Below are 19,219 nucleotides of genomic sequence, written 5' to 3'. Positions count from 1 at the left end.
ATAAAATCAACAAGTCTTAGAATATTTGATAAGAAAATTTTTGATGAAACATTTGATAAGAAATGTTTTCTATCATTTTCACAAGTGACGCAAATTCTGAAAGATATTTCACAGGAAACTGATGTGCTCGAGAAGAAAATAGTGCTTGAAAATATTTATGCGATGTTTCAACAATATAAAATATAGCAAAATAAAATGTAGAACAAAATTAGTTTCGTAAATCTAGTCGCTTCTGCTCACTTAACGCCCTTGATTCATGCACAAAAACAGCGAAATGAATACCCTAAAAACATATTTATGATAAAATAATAAAAATATTTACATCCAACTGATACCAGAATAATCGTCAGAGTTTCTCAAATCATAGATGCAAAAATAAGGAACAAAGAATAACTAATTTTGAAATGTTCGACATATAAAATTAGTAAACTGCAAGTAAAGGCGAAGTCAGTTATAAATAGTTATAATAATGATAAAAATCAGTTATCTCTTAGTATTATATACCAAACATCTATGCAGACCATGGATGCAATAAAACTCTTTCAGATATGAAAGTAAAACCTGATGAGCAGCTGCATAAACAAAGTGACGATTGGCTGTAACTGTAACTGCTTTGTAATAATCACCAGAACCAAATATTATCTGAAAATGAACTAAGGAATAGATTATCTTAGTAATACGACTTATAAATCATTAACAATCCTAATCAAACCGCTATGGCTCAATGACTATAAAAGCGTACAATCTCATAATGAAAGTCTAAAATATCTAAATACATAAATGTATACAAACAACAATTAAATCTGCAAATCTTTGAATATTTCTAAACAATTTCAAAGAGTCAATAATGTGAATCTTTACCTTAGATCTTTGACTGATTCTATCACTCAATTTTAATTTGGCCGCTCGTTCTGACAGCTTGTCTTCTACTATTTCAACTTTCCCGAATAACTTTTTAGCACGCATTGTCTCCTTCGGTCCTGCCACTGTGCTTAAAATTGATTGCACAGCATCGTATGCTGTTCTGCAAATTATCAGCTTTGCACCTGAAAAAATATTCTAAGAAAAATTAAGTATCCAAGAAACTTTACATCAAAATTAAATCTAATCTTTTGTAACCTTGGAAAGATTTTTTGTCATTATTCACTAAATTGATAACATCCGCATTTTTGTCAATTATAAAATTATCGGAATTAAAATATATGGGACTTCATCAAATAAGATTAAAAGAAATTACTGTGTTCCTCGACCAAACTACTGAACCATTTTCAAAGCAAACGTTTATAATGATGATGAATATAAATACTATAGAGAGACCTTTAATAGCTTTCAGTAGTGGAGGCAAGGCAGGTTTCTTCCTTTCCAAAGCAGCTTGAGCATTTAATAGCCGACTGGCATAATTATAATTAGCACCATTTTTATGTGTTAACGACGAAATAAGAGCAAATACAGTACTAATATCAAGATTTACGGTATGTACAATGCAGTCGTTTACATTTAAGCATTTGTCTTCCGGGAAAGATGATGGACAGTCGTAAATATCATCACTATCATATGCAGAAAAATCAGTTGGTAGTTTCACGAATGCATTAATATCCATCTAAATCAGCAAGATGAACTGAAAGCTTAAATCTACGGAAATTTTCAAAAGTCCTCCACAAATACCTCCGACTGAGTAACACTAAAATATTTCAATTCGCACAGATAATTGTTTGTCGATAGGTTAGTAAAAAGCGAAATGAAATGTTTAAGCAGTTTCCATCATGCTACATTTTTAATGTTGATTTGATTTCGAAAAAATCACTGGATAGCATATGCAAGGAGCGAAACAAACTTTACAAAGTTTCGTTGTGAAATAAAAAGAAGGCAAAAAATAGAACTAACGCATCTTTACAAATGAAAGAATTGATGAAATAGTCATCGATGACATTCCTTAACTACTATTATGAAATTGATGTACTTACCGTATCTCCAATAACTTCAATCCCAAATGATTCAAGTTTATGCTGCAACAAATCTGGAACGCCACGCACAAATTCAAATATTATTTTTGGTATTTTGAAGAAATAAGGATGAATCTGAGCCATCTAAATATATTTCATAAGAAAATGAAAAATTTAATCCAGTGTTTCCACATATTTTGTATATAATATTAACGAGAAAATCTCTGACCTCAATGTAATCTTGTGCCTGCTCCATGACAGATCGATTAGCACTTCCACCGGCACCAATAAAATCCATAGCAAGACCTCGAACATTTCTAGATACCACTTTTACCTTTAATTAAAAAGTCCTATGTAAAGATGCTTAGAGAGAAAATTTTGAAACGAAAGAGAATTTCGTATTTTTCTCATCGAGGAAAATACGAAATTCGACTATCAAAAGCATGTTACAAAAAATCACCCATTTAGCACCTCCATCCACTACCAAATCAACTTCTCGCTTTAATTTCCTGAAGAATATATTCAGATACATTCTGTATGTTTCGCAACCATGGACAAATCAAGTTTTGCATAGTCAGATCCATGAAAAAGAATTCTAGAAAGATGAAACCATTCTTTTAACAAACTTAAATTATTCTGGTGTCTTCGCAAGTAAGAAGAGAACCTGTGAAAAAAATAACACTTAATTCGATCAGACTTCCTTATCTGACACAATTCAACTCAACCACATGTCGTACTTCACTTGTTCAGATAGTGGACGGAAATTCGGAATAAGATACCTCTGCGGTACTGCGAAACTTTTATAAAAGGCACAACAAGAATGCTTCTTCGCTACATTGAGCAAGCCTTGAAGATGCGTTATATTGCTAGTTTCCAAATACTTCTTCAACTTACTGATCGGTAGGTCTTTTAACTGTAAAGATATATTAAAAAGTTGGAATAAGATATGAAATTAAGTAACTCGTACTCATTTAGGAATACAATTATTGATATGGACAACTTACAGCAGTCAAAAATTTCATCTCAGTTTTTAACTTTTTTTTATATTTGTCAATGCCTTCCATATCACTAAAAGAAATGTCAGCCTCAAGTAGCAATGACTCAACATCGTGAATTTTATTCCTCCAAATTTGTTTGAGATCTTCTGCAGTACTAGACGACTCGAAAAACATTGGCCTAAAATAATGATATGAAGAGTGTCCTGCAGCTTATTTCATCTCCATTATTTACTTCTCTATTTAGTCCTTGCAACAACACAGAAAACTTCAAGCACCTATGTTGAATTTAAGGCAAAACTATATTGTAAATTTTCTTAAAAAATGAGATATCACTTCAAAACGATGATTCTGCCGACTTATTAGCTGATCCCTTTAGTACTCTTGACCATCCAAGTTCTTTCAAATGTTTAATGGTTATAGAACGGTCCAGCCAAAATGGTCACTTTAAGAGGAACAGTTTTGATAACTATTCGTAATTTATTACCATCTTCTGGGTGACGATCACGCTCCTCACCTTTAAACCTCCCGTTTCCTTGCAGAACTGCTAATATTAGTTACTATATATAAAAAAAATAAAAAAATATATAATATATAGAAAAAATATACAAAAAAGTTTTAAAAAAATATGTCCAATATATAAAAAAAAGTAGTCATGAGCAGATATAAAGCGATAAATAGGCATTAAAACGATGTGTAACATAACCAAATTTATTTACGAATAGGTCACACCAATAACAATAAACAAATTCGAATAAATTCGTAAGCCGCAACTAGCTTTCATGAGGTTCATCATCTGTTCAAATTTAATTTTAACCAATGTAATAATACAAACAAAGTCAATATATAGTGCCAAATCAGACACATAGATGGGATTAATTACTAACAGGGTAACAACTATATAGTAACTGTACATAACGTTACAAAACCCATCGAAATCATGAGCAGTATATTTCAAATTAAAATTTACCAATAAAAAAGACCTAGGTCTACATGAAAACTTATTCCAAGACTATAATCATATACAATGTGAGATCAAACTTATTGAAGATGTTATCAAAATTGTATGCTGCATAAAAAGATTTATTGAAAATAGTTGCTGAAATAAGAATTTCGAAACACATGACACCAACAGCCTTTGTTCATAAAATGATAAACAAGAAAAAGATTAAAGCAACAGTACTTATCAAAATGATTATAAGTACATAAATGACATTATATCACCTCCACATCTTGCAAAATCACATGATAATTAGTTCGTGAAACTGCTTGAAATACCAGAGATCGTATGTCTTCGATATGATACTGTAAAAAACACATTACATCTGAAGTTTTTCGATTACAAACAGTTATATCTATACGAAATTGACACATAAAGCTCAAAATGCAAAATTACAATCGCTGAAAATCGTAAAATACCCGAGATTGCTGTTCAGAAGCAAAAAGCGTATATGCATTGGTCCACTATAACCAACACTTTTATTAATACTGAATGCTCCCACAATCACATTACATTGGTGAAATGGTCATTCAACTATCTATTGTACTGACTACCTATTGTACAATAAGGCAATAAATAAACAGAACATATAAACGCCATGAACATACTTTTGCAGTAACAATACTAGCAGGATAAAATCTGTAGCTGCCTCCGGATTTGCATTTACAATTCTGAACTGCTTTTTGCATCATTACACGCAGTAACTCTGGCAAAGAACTCGTACTTATTCTGTAAAATTTTGGTAGAAGTATGGAGATTTTTACATATCGCATAAAATAACACACAATTTAGAAGTATAGAAACCGTTCTTTATTCAAACACAAATCTGTAAAAAGACTCAACCTTTTAAAAATCTTTTCCCACTCTCCTACTTTGTTATCTATGCTTATATGAACAGAATATTCTGATAAAGTAGATAATTTTCAGATGAAGTGCTAACCTATAATTTAAAACAGTAGCAGCAGCATATTCGAACAGTGTGCCAACCTTAACCACCGGACCGACCGTTTCAACTAGCTGATCAAAAATATCTTGTAGTTTTAGTTTTTCGTCATTGTTGTAAGCAGTCACATCAATCATATCAAGTGAGAGATCCTTTATTTCAGAGGGTAAGAATTTTAATTTGTTCCAGCTAATATCCAAATATTTCAACTTTACCAGTTTGTTTATCTAAAAGAAAAATCAATAAAAATTTTAATTCGAGTTAAATTATATTCTCTTAAATACAATACACATACATATCAAATTTTCTCACTCGATATAACTGCTTGAACAACATAATAGAACCGATTTCGACTTTTTAATTAATTTAATGTTTCAATTAACTCAATAAACCAACAGAACCTTCAATCATGATTTGATGGAAGGCGATACAGCTAGAATTTCTACATTCTATTTCCCATTTCCAGATGTTTTGCAGTGATAAAAAGGGTATTCTCAAAAACCACCATTTCAGAAAAATCAACACAAGGCTGATTAATCTACTGTAATTTCTTGCCTGCCCAGTCAATGGTTAACTTTAAGAGACATACAGTTCGTGGTAATTCTTCAATCCTATTATAACTAAGCCATAAATGAGTCATTTGTGGGAACCGCATACAACACGGTGACAAATAGGAAATTTGGTTGCTTGACAAGTCCAGTGACAATAAATTCTGTGGTAAAGCATTCCACAAATCATCCTGTAAAGTTTTTCACTTAGAGTAAGAAAAAACTCTATCTGCAAAAAACTTTTGATGCAATTTGTGAGTGCGAAAGCTTAAATTCTGATAAATTCAGATTTTTTCATAGAAATATTAGGTTTTTGGTGATGAGAATACTGACTAAAACCCTACCATAAGATTATGAAACATAAGATTACCGAAATACACTGTATTTCATTGTCAGCAAGTGTAAGTACTTTAAGATGCTGCAACAGAACAATGTTAAGGAATTTGATTTCGAACGAATCTGATTTGCCAAGCTTATTGCCGCTGAGATCAAGTACATGAAGAGAAGTAGCTCCAAACCAACGATTGTCAACAGCAGTCAGACCAATTTTTGACATTATCAATTCCTGTAGTTAATATAATTCTGAATAATCTGAATATATATCTGAAATTTACAAAAATTCGCACTTTATAAGAAATAACAACTTACTAGTGAATATATCAAATCCTACAGTAGAAATAAGCAGCAGTATTGCTGTCCTACTTTTAAGAAGTTCAGAAATAACATCTTACTTGTAAGTAAGGCGGAAATCCCAGTTTATTTTCGTTGTATTGTTTCTTGCTAGTAATAGTTAGTTTTTTTCGAAGTAAGGCGAAACTGGTGGATGTAACCTTTTCGTTTTCATCCAGAACAACTTCTTCACCTGCTACTATCTTCTGCAGCTTTGAAATGAAATTATGAAGTAAAAGAATTGGTGCCTGAAAAACATTAATCAGGTGATTTTTTTCACATTTGATACAGTTTAAATTGTCGTACGGATTATTCAGTCATTCCCAATAATTATTTTGTTAATTCATACAAATTCCATATAATTTTCGGAAAGAAAACAAACAACAGTACATGATATTAAACTGTTAATTAATTCATTAGCTAATTATGGTAATTTAGAATTGTTCTAAGTGAAAAATTAAAAACTCTGGGAAATTTTTCTTTTTTTTTTTTTTTAGAATAATATTGTTCAGTGTACATAACACAACATAAAGTTAAACGTTAAAATAAAATCATTAAAGTTCATAAAAGTTCTGTTTTTATTTTTCACAAAAAACTGTCTTCTAAATTTGTTCTCTCTTATGATAAAAATAATCATAATTTCGATATGTTTCAACAAAAATGATATAATTGGAAATATCAACGAAACAACTGAGAATAAAAACGAAGTGTGCATATGTATCGATCAATATTTACCTCTTTTATACAAATCAAAACTGACGGAGAGTTCATTTCTATCGTAACAGATCCCCATTGTATTTTTGCAGAATGAATTCGCCTAACACTTCCTCTAGTTATCTGTAAAACGTTATCTGCAAAACATTAAATTGATATATACGGCATGTAAATCATATAAAACAGAAATCGAACAATAATTTAGAAAATTCACTGCAGAATAAGAATTTAACCATACTACTTACATTGAAAAGTCGTCCATTTTTGTCTCGAGGAGTAGTTATGATTAATTCACATCCACCTATTTTATTGACTTTCCCGCGTCTTAGAATCAAAATTCCTCTGCTGTACCGTGGTCGTAATTGAGACGTCAGCAGAGTGCGCGAATTAACTAATACGCTGCACTGCAATTGCATGTCCTGAGCAGCTAATACTAATTCCAATAATAACTTCTGAAATAAAGTTACACTGCAACTACGGGAAGAAATTTACATAAAGTAATTCAAGGAAGTAAATATTTCAAATAAATATGAAGACTCACTCCACTACAAAGCAAAACACCTATATAATTCTAACCTATCCCCACACCTAACTTTCAACTCTGCTCTCATAACTAAAAATAAAAACCTCACATTTGGATTCGACATAACATATATAGATAACACACACACACATATGTATAGATAAGTAAAACTCATAAAAATATAGATGTAAATATACGAACAAGATTAATTAGAAACTAAATTAGTATCGCTTTGCAAAAATTTGGGAAATTATTGCACTTTAGCTGTTCAATTGTCTGAAATTTTTTTAGAATTTCGTATTAAAACTGACGATTAAACTTTCCTGGCATTCCTCAAGCTCTACAACTTATTTGAAATCAAAAACCATAGAAAATCCTCAATCCAGTTTCAAACCAATTGGGAATAACCCAACTTTATTTGACATTTTCTCGGCTAACACGCAGAAAGCAACGTGTCAACCAGAATATAATCAGATATAATAGTACTCACGATCACAATATCACATAAAGCATTTGAGAAAATTCATAACGAATTTCCATTGAATTAGTAATACATCCCAAATTTATTTTGACCAGTTTCGTAACATAACCATAAATAAGGCTGTGCAGTCGAGTTGGAACCAACAAAATACAAATACTCATGATTACTGTCGATCTTAATTTCAAAGAATATATAAGAAACGTTTGAAACGATAGTGTTTTTTACCATCATCAAAGATAAGTACTCATTTCTGATAGCGATGGACACTATGTTATGTCACACATTTTAACACTGCCAACAGTGAACTTGGAATAAACAATGCCTCTGTTTGATAGATAAAGCAAATTGATGGATAAAAATTACATCTGATGCATTCCAAGGAAATTCCAAATGGCCTACAAATCACATGAGGTAAAAGAAATCTCATATTCACAACACCGAAAATATCATAAGATCCATTTTTTCCTCTTCCTGAATTTATCTAAAAAATGAGTCATTAACCAGCTGCGAGATATAATTACTGTAAAACAGATATGGGAAGTATCATTTTTCACTCTCTCCCATTTATACTCAGAAATTCATACAAGTGATATAAAATAGTATCTTATCAAAAAAAAAAAAAAAAAAGACTCTATACAGTGAATAATCGAAATTGAATAACTTAACACAAGTACAAAGATGAATTTTATTAGAAGGAGAAAGAAATTTCCAGTGATTATAGAAGTAATGTAAAATACACCAAAGAGGAAATCCTGAAATGATATAGAATGTATTAGACATGAAAGCTCCCCTAGCTATATTTTTAATTTAGTAGACTAATCAAAAAAAACTTCGAAATAATCCTACGATGTTTTCACCAAAGTTCTACTTGACAAAAATAGGTGACTTTGAATCATTCGAAATATTAAAAGAAATTAACAAATCATTTTCGAAAACGCCATCCTTCACCTAAATTCTTATTCAAAAGTGATTCTACTACTAGTACTTAGTCATTTATTAATCAGAATTAAATCTAAGTTTCATAATGATTAGAATTCGCAAGGATGAAAGATGATGGTCGCAAAACTTCAACACATAAAGTGAAATGTTATTTTTAAAAGTACCTAATGATGTTTAAACCAGAAGCTATTGAGATAAATTACTATGAAACTATGAAACAAAATCAACAAAAATACCAAAAAATGAAAATTATTTTTCACTTCTCTATTAAATTAAAAAATCCATAATTACAGTCATTGTGAACTATAACAACGCTGAAAGAGCTATTTTTTTCACAAATTGATTAATTTTCCGCGGCATTCGCTACAGTGTAAATTAGAACTGCAAGGTGCAAGTGTTCTTGTACGTTCCAGATCCTGGAAAAAATAATGAAAGCCAAGCCTTTTTTCTCAAATTTTTTTACTGAAGCGATATTTTTTTATATGAACAACTTTTTCAGCCTCTCCACAAATTTCCAAGTACTGTCATTTCGATCAGGCGACAATTTTTCTTATGAATTATCACCAACAGATTATCTTCAAAATGGTAATTATGAATCAATTCCAATTACCAAAAATAAACCAAAGTGGAGAAATTTCCTTTTTGCAATTATTTGCTGTTAATTTTGCGTGCATAAAAATTAAAATGTCACCTGCAGCTCTGATATCAAATTTAAAATCCTCTGCACACCAACATCATCATCAACATTGGATTCCAAATTTTCTTTCACTTTATTTCTAAGAGTGTCTGTAATGAAACATTCAAGATTCAGTTAAAATTAACAATTAACACTGAAATAAAGATACTTAGTTTTTTTTTTTTTTTTTTTTTTTTAAATAAAACGAAAATCTACTTACATCATTCCATTTGAAAAAAGTGAATTACAGCTTACCACCATCATACTTTCCACTATCAAACTCGCATGAAACATCAATGCAGGAATACGGACTGCTAGGAACTAGCAATTCTGAACCATCAACAACTGTTTCTTCATTATCAGAAAATTTGTCCTTAGTACTTTGACTATAATACAAAATAATATAAGAATGAAAACGTTAGTAATCATTAATAATACCAAAAAAGGAATAATATACCTGTACGGTCGCACACTGCGCGAACATTTCGATGAACCATTACAATTGCCTAATGTTTTTTTCTCATATCCATTAATATGCAACAATCTTTTCCTTGATAGTAAATTCATCAAAACTTTTTGCAGTTCGTTTAACTTTTGCTGAAAAAATTGGAACTAATCGTTTAAAAAAATAAATATTAAATGCTTAAAAGTTACCACATATTAAAAAGTTTTAGCATAAAAACAAAGCATTAAATTAAGCATAACCAAAGGTTAGTTATGTCGGACTGCAGAAACTATTCAATGATTAAATTCATTTGAATGAAGAACCTTAACTTGAATTTGGTCTAAGAAAAAATTGAGAAAAACAAAGACGACCTGCGTCTGCTCTTTTTCGAAAGATAATTTTGCTACAGCTTCCTCTCTTTCGCGCATCCTTTCATTGATTTTTTTCCGTTGATGTTGATATAATGTTACATAATCACCTGCAAGAATTGAAATATATATACATCAACTTGGCACGTTCAAATTAATTATTAACATTTAACCCGATCAATTAACTACATACCGATGGTATCATTTTCAGTCTCCAACTGCATTACAATATGTTGGAGACGTTCCTTTTCCTCGGCAAGATCTGCAACTTGTAGCATCGCGCGAGTGAAACGAGCCTCCAGTTCTGTCCAAGCCAGTGGTTTTTCTTTTATTGAAGGTGCTATAATCCATTCCATTAAATTCGACTTGAAAAATAGCAATAATTCTATACCTTGAGTAGATATGCATTTTCTGGGTGTTGAGAATTCTGGTACGATTTTCAGAATTAAGAAATAAAGATAGAGAATTTCATATTACAACTTAATATTGAAGTACTCTGAATAGGAAACTCCTGAAATAGTTTAAACACCATCTCCAGTTTTTCAGTATTACCTACATTTGTTTCTCAAAACAAGCATAAATGAACCTTCCAGGTGCTTCACAATATCACTATTTAGCCAGACAGGAGACGTCGTATCGCACTGAGATGATGGACGTGATGAAGGTGTTGACAGTGATGCACTGTTTATTTTCTGTTGTAGCATACTGACATCATTTCGTAATTGTTCATTCTCAACAGATAATGCATTAATCCTGCAAAAGCAACATTACTGAATTTGAACACTATTAGTAAAACTTCTAGTAGTTACTTAAAACATCAATAATATTAAACAGTGGACCTCGATAAATTTAACGAAGTAAAAATAACTTCACTGAATTTTAAGCATATATACAACAAAAATAAAAAGTGGGGGATTTTAGGATAATACCTTTCAACTGCTTGTCCCAGTTCGACATGTATATTGTTTTGATTTTCGTCTTCAGAATTTTGCTCCATTATCCTAAAATATAAAAAAAAAAATTGTGAGTTGTATTTTTGAACATCATTTCTAAGCAGACGTTTTTAAATCCCAAATGCTAAAAAATTTGCATTTTCGAAAATATATATATAGTAACAAGCATATATATGCACATAATTGTTAGTGAATGGGATACCTTCTTAATTCTTCGTTCTCCTGCATTACTCGTCTATGATCAAGCCTTAATTCATCCAAAACCATTCTAACATTGGCTAATTCTACTTCAGTATGCGCATGAGTATCTTCTGCATGTGAAAATGACATGTCTCTGTCGTAGCACTCAGAAACCGATGGTGTTGAAATAGTCTGAAATTTTATAAAAAATACAAGTCATTTCAAAGATATGTGCTATTTCTAGAAATTATATATATGCGCTTTATAAATTAATACATAGAGTCGTGCTAGCGATTTTTTCATTTTACCCTTACTACACCAATAATAAAAATACCAAACAAAAATTTCAGATACCGAATTGCATACAACATTCAAGCAAGTTTTGTGAAGATAAAACGTTAATAAAGTAGCTTTTACTTTACATCCAAACTTTTAACAAATTTTTTTTTACCTCATCACGGTCTCGTGAATCAACATAATGAATATGCTGCTGATGCTCATATGCATCGCCATTCGGCATTATTGAGGCTGTTGAAGATTCAATATTTTTACCATCAAATGAATGACCGGAAAGCAGATTCAATTCATTTCTCAGTTGATCGACTAGATGTAGTGCACTCAATCTTCCACTTTCTCTTTCCATGCTTTCCTGAGAAATAAATCAGCATAATCTTTGTGATTTCACTTTACAAATATACCTATAGAGTACAAACAATCTGATAACTTTTGTTTGGAGCTAGTCGTATCCTAATAAGAAATATGGCAAAAATAATGATTCCAACAAATACGGTAACTATTCATTAAGGTCACGTATCTTTATATACCTTTCTATAAATAACTCTTCAAAAGTGAATTCTGGAGTACTAAAAACTAGAACAGTAACCTGCGTAACCATTACTAGTTTATCCTGCAATTCAATCAATTGTTCCTTCAATTCTCGATTTTGTGCAATAGCCCTTGAAACCGTAGCTTTCTCATTCTGAAGTTGTTCCGACAGTGAAAGTGCTCCCTTAAGAATTTAGCTATAAATGAATATGACATAGAACATGGACGATTATTTCTAAAATACTGAATCAACCTCTGTATGTTTTTGCTGATCCTCAGCAATAGAACGAACTCTCGAAAGCGACTCTTCAACCATAGCCAACTCAGCAGTCTTTTTTATCAATTTTGATTTCTAAAAATATATTTGAAAAAAAAAAAAAAACCTGTAGTGATGTACACTTGCAAAAATCAAGAATTTTTCCTTATCCTTATATTATATTTCGTTTATGCATAATGTTTGCTGACTTGTTACAGAAAGAAATGGAAAATGAACTGGATATAGATAGAGTATGAATAATTCAAATCAATGTAGCATCATTAGATCCAGAAGTGTAGTAAGAGTAGAGTGAGGCAAATATCCCATATGTTTCAAATTGAAGTTTAAAGAAACACTGGAAGACAAAAAAAAGGATTCCACAAAAAGAACCTCATCATCAAGAGCGGAAGAAAGTGAATGAACTTCCAGTTCCTTATTCATAAGTTTTGCATTCAATTCCTCAACTAGTTGTTCCGCTCTTTGATGGTTGTTCATGGCTTCAGTCAATTTATTTTGCATTCTCTGCAGTTCGATCGAATTCTCAAATAAATTTCAAACAGTTATCAACAAAACTTGAGATTATAGAAAATAAAACAATAAATACACATCTAAATTATAACTTCTGTCATGCACCACACTTTCGGAATGAGTAAGGAAAAACCATTTCCAATCTGTGAGTAACTCAGTGATACTTTTACCATCAGTAATTTCAGGCCACTTAAAAATGTTACAGAAATGATAAGATCAGAAATTATCCAAAAGAAAAACTAACTATAGAAGATCTACTATTATCATCTGCTAAATCTGGTCTGTCGACTGCCTGCATCATTTCTATTTGATTTTCTAAGGTATGAACTTTTGATTCCAGTATTAACTTCACATTTGACATTTCTTCCAGCTGCAAAAAAGAATTTGTATACAATCTGCTTTAAGATGAATATATGACTAGAACTCCCTACCTTATTTTTGAACTTCCATAAATTTTATCTTAATCAATTACTTTAATACTCATTTGTACGATATTCTGATTCATTTGCGTTCCATATAATTCATAACGCTCCCTTGCTAATTGTGCTTCTCTCTTCCATTTTTCTGTCTCATTTGTCGCTTTAACTAATTCAGTTTTCATCTGTTCAATTTCATCTATAATATATATATATATATATATATAAATCCCAAATAACCCGACTCCAAGGAATAACCTACCGTAACTTTTTTAATGTATAGGTCTAGCACCTTCTATGGACTGTAGACCCGCTCAAGGGGACTTTGGGTGTAAAAATATGTTACGGATAGTTACACCTATACGCTACATTTCCATTAGCCATATAATGTCTATTGGATTCAACATTGGGCTTTTGCCTTCTCACTCGATACATATATAATATATATCAGTGAGAAAAACGTGGCAAATATTGAACATTTGGGAAAAAAAGTGTAACAAGTTCTAATAACAATTCGGAAACAGAAAAGGAGAAACCCTTTACAAAAACATTTTCATACAATTAAAAAACACAAAATCAATAGAGGACAACATTATGTAGGATAAGAAAGAAGCTTACCACCAAGATTCTTAACATCACCTTCCATGTGAATATCCTCACCGCCATATGCCCCTAATTGACGAAGATAAATATTCTTCATCCGTAATTGTTTGTGAGCTTCATCAAGTTCTGCCTGAGCAGCCTCCGCTTTTCTCATGCATATTTTTAATCGTTCCTAAACATTTACTAATTTTAGAAGCAAATGCAAAATTATTAAATTTTTGTGACAAGAATTTATTGCATTTTCTCTCTAAATTCAATCTAAAAATTCAGAAAAAAGATACGTATTGCAATTTGATATTATCTAAGTTCATTTCATTTTCTTGTTTTCCTTCTTTAATTTTGTATTTTAGTTATGCTACTTCTTTAACTTTGTTTCTAGTTATATACGTGCTGCATTTTTTCGCATCTTAAGAGCATAAGTGTGCAACTGATTGAAACTCAAAAGAAGCAGCATCTTAAACTTGTAAAATTTTTTGGGTGATAATTAGGAAGTTATTTAAACTCGTTTAATAAAAATAGTATAATGGAATGTTGAAGAAAAAAAAAAAATTGCTGTGCAAGGATTGTAAATAATATATGAGCAGAATATATCAATACAAACAAACTTTAGCATCATCTCTATCTTGCTGCATATGAAGCATTTTAGTTTGCCAGTTTATTGCTTCTTGTCGACTATTTTCTGCCTCCTCCACTTGTCTTTGCAGAGTATTACTCAGCGAATCGATTTTTTTACGTAATGATACGATTTCATTTTTCAACGATGTAATATACGAAGTTTTCTCATTCATTTCGGTCTGTAGAAAGTACTGTCATAAAGTTAACGAAATATATATCACATCAAGAACAGGAAACTTCCTTTTTTTCCAATAAGTGGATTAATAAGCTAGGAAATAATCTATGTAACATAAAAACCACGCACTGTAAGACTGCAAATTTGTTTATTTCGATCCATGACTAGTTCATTTCTTTGTCTTAATTGCTGGTGTAGAGTTGTTTTTTCCTTGACAACGACACTCATTGCCTGAAGCACCATTAATTTATTTAATATCTGATAAAAGTGAGAAATCACTAAAATTTAGCTATGATTAAGTAACTTCATAATTCTTTATACAAAATAAGAAACAAAACTGTTTGCAAATGAACGAGCTGCGTTTGTAAAGTGGATCCACCTGGGTCGCCATTTTTAATACATTCACTGAGTTTTGTATAAGCAGCATGAATTTGTGAATAATGCCCAGCCTGAAATGGCCTATATGTAAGTAAAATAAATAAGAAAATTAATTTCGTGCGACAAACAAAACATATTATACCATCTATCTAAAATTCAAAAGAGCGAATGTCAGACCAGACATAACGATGTGATTTTGAGAAACTGCTTCTGAAACGGCTAAAATATAAGCTTCCAAAACTTACGGAAAATAAGATGAAATTTGGACTGCTGATTTAATGAAAATTAAAAACGCAAATAAAAATAAAGCAAGTAACTGTGAACATACCAATTCTGCAAACTGCGAAGAAAATTGCCCTTTTTCAGCTGTACGCAAAGCTAACTCTTCTCTCAACCGAACGCATTCCTGCTGTAACAAAAAAGTATTCATTTTGTTATCAATTCATATTACTAAAATTCAAAAAAAAAAAATTTCCAAAGCAGAACAAGCAATTTCTCAAAATTATATCAAAAATTTCTGTCTAGAAAATAATAGTAAACTGAACAATTACTTACTACAAAATTCATTAAAACTGAGATAATAGGAAAGCTTAGCATTAAGTTCTACTATTATGGATAGTAAAAAATCTGACAGGAACAAACACAAAAATATTAATCAAATAATTTCAAATATTCCTATAATAAATCAGTAACTTCTACAAACGTTCTTAAAGCTTATTCTTGCTCGCTTTTACAGTTTATCATTGCTTTGCTCAAAAATGTTTTTTTCTAAATTATGATTTCTAATTATCCAATATTTACCATATGAGAGTAGCATAAAATGACCTTTTAAAAGTCTTATCACTAACTCCAAAATACAACTAAAAAGCAGGAAGGAATAACTGTGAAAAGATAAACAAAGAGAAACAAGCTAATATAAATCTAAACCGGATGACAGCACGACGACGAATCAAAAAAATTTATATATGAAGATCAGGACCTTTAAGTCGAGCAGATCCTCTGGTATGTTCGAATATAATTCTGACGTACCATCTTGTTGAAATTTATCCTTAAAATCACTGTTCTGAGCACTGCTGTTGGTATCCGAAATATGATTCACGGCACTTTGTACCACTGTCGATGGAGAATCCTGTGATCCTGTTTGAACTTTTTGGAAGATGTCTTTCATTTCAATATTATTGTACACTTCTTCAAAGTAATAATTTTTCTTCAGAGTGATAGCTTCTGCCAAATTAACAACTCAAGAATGTCCTAGAAATTGATTTCAAAACTACTAGGTCCCATTTTCCTAAAACCATTAAACAAAATACTATTTGAATTTTACAAATGCAATAATTAATGACAAAAAAGCATGAAAGCCATAAGTAGAAAAAAAACTTTGGTATTTACTGGCAGAGGAAATAAAAAGATCATAAAAAATTGAAGGAAAAAAAGAATTTACGTAAGCTAAGGGCAGATCGTCGTCCACTATTTTCGATCATACTCGAAACACTTGGAGAAGGAGATAAAGTAAGTTCAACATTTTCGTTGCGATGTTTAGACTGATAATCCCGCAACTGAAAACTTCAACTGCTTCATGAGATTTACGATGTCCTGTCAGATAATTAGCTCATCACTTAGCCAGAGATTTCTTGTAATAATCTAAAATTTGTCTGCAAATCTTCCTTTCAAGCTAGCACTACTGCTTGGAATGGCACAGAAATCTCAAGTCTCAGAATCTCGGAAATTTTTCTGAAGTATTGATTGAGATCTTACTGGTCAATAAACTTTATTGCATTAATTTAACACTCAATTTTATATCAACAATATGGCATGTTTTTGAATAAACTTTATTTGAACTAAGTAACTGGTTGTGAAAGCCAAAATCTGTTCAAGAATGTGCAATTCAGTGTACTTAGATAAATTTCTCAAGAGAAACAGAATTTTAAAAGGATTAAATTTTACTTTTTTCCGGGCATGGGCCAATCGTTCCGCCCTTTTTTCCGTTGTTCCTTCGGATGCATTCATTTGTCCCTAAAAAGTGAATTATTTCAAATTATTTCACCTCTACGATCTTTGGTAACGGTGAGTTTTTCCAGATGAAGCAAATTTAACTAGTGAAGAATTAAGAAAGCAAAATAAATTCCTGTAGTTTCCTTTCACCATGACTGAGAATTGTTAGTTTTTGGAACAACAATAAATTCGTTAATTATGAATGGCCATACAACTAGGACAATCAGTAAACAGTCAGTCACACGTCTTGAATTATATTAGCAACCACTAATTAACAAGAGCACATAAGTTTTCTGAGTAATAAATCACCATAAAACTGGAAGCTACCATCACAGAGTACTTCACAACAAGCGAAGTAGAGAAGTTTATAGCAGGTTTTTAAAAGTTTATAGAAGTTGAGTTTCTGTAAAATGAGTATAAAATTTTTAATCCAAATTAAACAAATGTCAAGTGATCGAAAAATTATTTCTTCAGTGCATCTTTTCACGTTATATCTCAGTTCATTTCTTTCCTCATATTACGTGTTCACTCAGTCAACGTGCCACAACACCTACACGGAAACAAAAAACACTCACCTTCAAATCACGCAGTTGGCGTAGACAAAAACTTTAACAATATCATGTTATTGTTGGGACCGTTGTGAAAATGCAATCCCGTCTGACAACCTCGTCGAGTCGTTTGGAGATTCCCGTGATAGTAGAGAAGATAAGAAGTGATAAGAAGGGTTGGAGAATGAGGTGGCAAGATGGGTACTTCTAAGGAAAATGCATTTTAAAGTTAGAGTAAAATTAAGTGATAAATTTTATTAATTGAATAAAATTCATAAAATCATTTGCATAACATTGAGCTAAGAATTGTTTGCGTTCATGCTATTTTCACTAGTCTATCTGATTATATGAGCTAAATAATATGCATTAACTAAATTGTATTTATGCATGTGTGTGTATGTGTTAAAAGAAGGAACTGTTTTAAAAGTTTTTTCAATAAAAAAATGGATACATGCTATGCATTTTAACATGCACATACATATGCCTGGGAACTTAATCCATATGTTTACTCGGGAAATAAATGATTGCTTTTGTTTGAAACCAAATTCAGTTTAGGAAAATTGATTAATGATTTATGCATTAGTACGGCTTGGTATTTAATCAATATTTCTTGCTCTACTTTTGAAATTTAGAATTTAATGTACCGTATATTTCTGTTTCAAAGTGTTTCTTACATAGAGAAAATAATGTTTAAATATTTAAATATTCAAAATATTCCTTCCTCTAACTTATGAAACTGTTTTCTGCTTTCAACTTTCAAAGTACTTCTGAAAAGGGAAAGATATGCTAAATGAGACAATAAAAAATGCAGTTTTGTAATTCATTTCAGAATAAAGTTTATTAGAAAATCACAAATATTAAAAGTTTTTTGTTGATTTATTAATTTTTCATTTGTTATACATTCAATTTCTAACAAAATATTTATATTTTTTAGTGGAAAGAATTATAGGATTGAAATCTAATTAAAGAATTATAGTGAAACACCACCTCTCCCTATTTCTCTCTCTCTCGCTTCTGCATGATTACTTAATATATTATTATCAATAATTATTTTGATATTTTGGATGAATTTTTATTTACATCAGTCTTTTACTCTTCTTAATTTCGATTTTATTCCTTATTCTCACATTATTTATTATTATTATAGTGTAATCTTTAGTTACATATTATTATCTGATTCATTGTATAATAGATTAGTTGATCTGAAATATCTGACCATTTGAATGATTGAATAAATCAAAAACAAATTAATTGACAACATGAGCTATTACTTTTTTTTTCTGCAGAAAAGTAATTAAATGATTAAATTATTTCAACAAATGAATTTATCTGAAATAATGACAATTTAATTAAATAGTCCAAGTCAAAATATTTTACTATAAAATAATTATTTTCATCCTTTAATGAATTTCTTCTTCCTACTGAAAGAAGAAATAATAATAATAATGAATGAACGATGAACGGCGATGACCCAAATAAAGGAACGATAATTTAAAAGAGACGAAG

The 19,219-nt window shown here is 30.7% G+C and overlaps 3 protein-coding genes across 4 annotated transcripts; all 3 read right to left on the bottom strand.

Annotated features, from left to right (window-relative positions):
* Positions 1 to 208: 208 nt before the first annotated feature.
* On the bottom strand, positions 209 to 3,115 carry Bm3801 (Uncharacterized protein; the record flags this gene model as incomplete). Of its 2 annotated transcripts, XM_043078676.1 has the most annotated exons (9): positions 209 to 283; positions 562 to 642; positions 862 to 1,046; positions 1,318 to 1,600; positions 1,965 to 2,087; positions 2,173 to 2,277; positions 2,404 to 2,452; positions 2,723 to 2,856; positions 2,948 to 3,115. In XM_043078676.1, 9 exons carry the CDS (start codon positions 3,113 to 3,115, stop codon positions 209 to 211), a joined length of 1,203 nt encoding a protein of 400 aa, XP_042934610.1. The 2 variants fall into 2 exon arrangements, with proteins under 2 accessions (XP_042934610.1, XP_001900017.2); XM_001899982.2 differs by lacking the exons at positions 1,965 to 2,087; positions 2,173 to 2,277; positions 2,404 to 2,452; positions 2,723 to 2,856; positions 2,948 to 3,115.
* A 1,038-nt stretch (positions 3,116 to 4,153) lies between these two features.
* Positions 4,154 to 7,228, bottom strand: Bma-lrr-1 (Uncharacterized protein; the record flags this gene model as incomplete). Its single annotated transcript, XM_001899981.1, has 8 exons — positions 4,154 to 4,243; positions 4,547 to 4,667; positions 4,879 to 5,108; positions 5,471 to 5,620; positions 5,800 to 5,994; positions 6,161 to 6,346; positions 6,834 to 6,935; positions 7,058 to 7,228. 8 exons carry the CDS (start codon positions 7,226 to 7,228, stop codon positions 4,154 to 4,156), a joined length of 1,245 nt encoding a protein of 414 aa, XP_001900016.1.
* Positions 7,229 to 9,087: 1,859 nt separating this feature from the next.
* Positions 9,088 to 17,180, bottom strand: Bma-golg-2 (Uncharacterized protein; the record flags this gene model as incomplete). Its single annotated transcript, XM_043078675.1, has 23 exons — positions 9,088 to 9,171; positions 9,447 to 9,541; positions 9,687 to 9,817; positions 9,889 to 10,028; positions 10,248 to 10,354; positions 10,438 to 10,584; positions 10,831 to 10,997; positions 11,174 to 11,245; positions 11,400 to 11,569; positions 11,829 to 12,026; positions 12,261 to 12,386; positions 12,456 to 12,554; positions 12,849 to 12,998; positions 13,231 to 13,356; positions 13,459 to 13,601; positions 14,021 to 14,177; positions 14,611 to 14,799; positions 14,925 to 15,026; positions 15,134 to 15,244; positions 15,502 to 15,582; positions 16,153 to 16,310; positions 16,615 to 16,729; positions 17,118 to 17,180. The coding sequence occupies 23 exons, from the start codon at positions 17,178 to 17,180 to the stop codon at positions 9,088 to 9,090; spliced, it is 2,931 nt and encodes a 976-aa protein (XP_042934609.1).
* Between the last annotated feature and the right edge of the window lie 2,039 nt (positions 17,181 to 19,219).

The sequence above is a fragment of the Brugia malayi genome (assembly GCF_000002995.4).
Source record: "Brugia malayi strain FR3 genome assembly, contig: Bm_v4_Chr2_contig_001, whole genome shotgun sequence".
Lineage (NCBI taxonomy): Eukaryota > Metazoa > Nematoda > Chromadorea > Rhabditida > Onchocercidae > Brugia > Brugia malayi.
The sequence above is the reverse complement of the archived record's forward strand: the minus strand, read 5'-3'. Positions and strand labels throughout refer to the sequence as shown.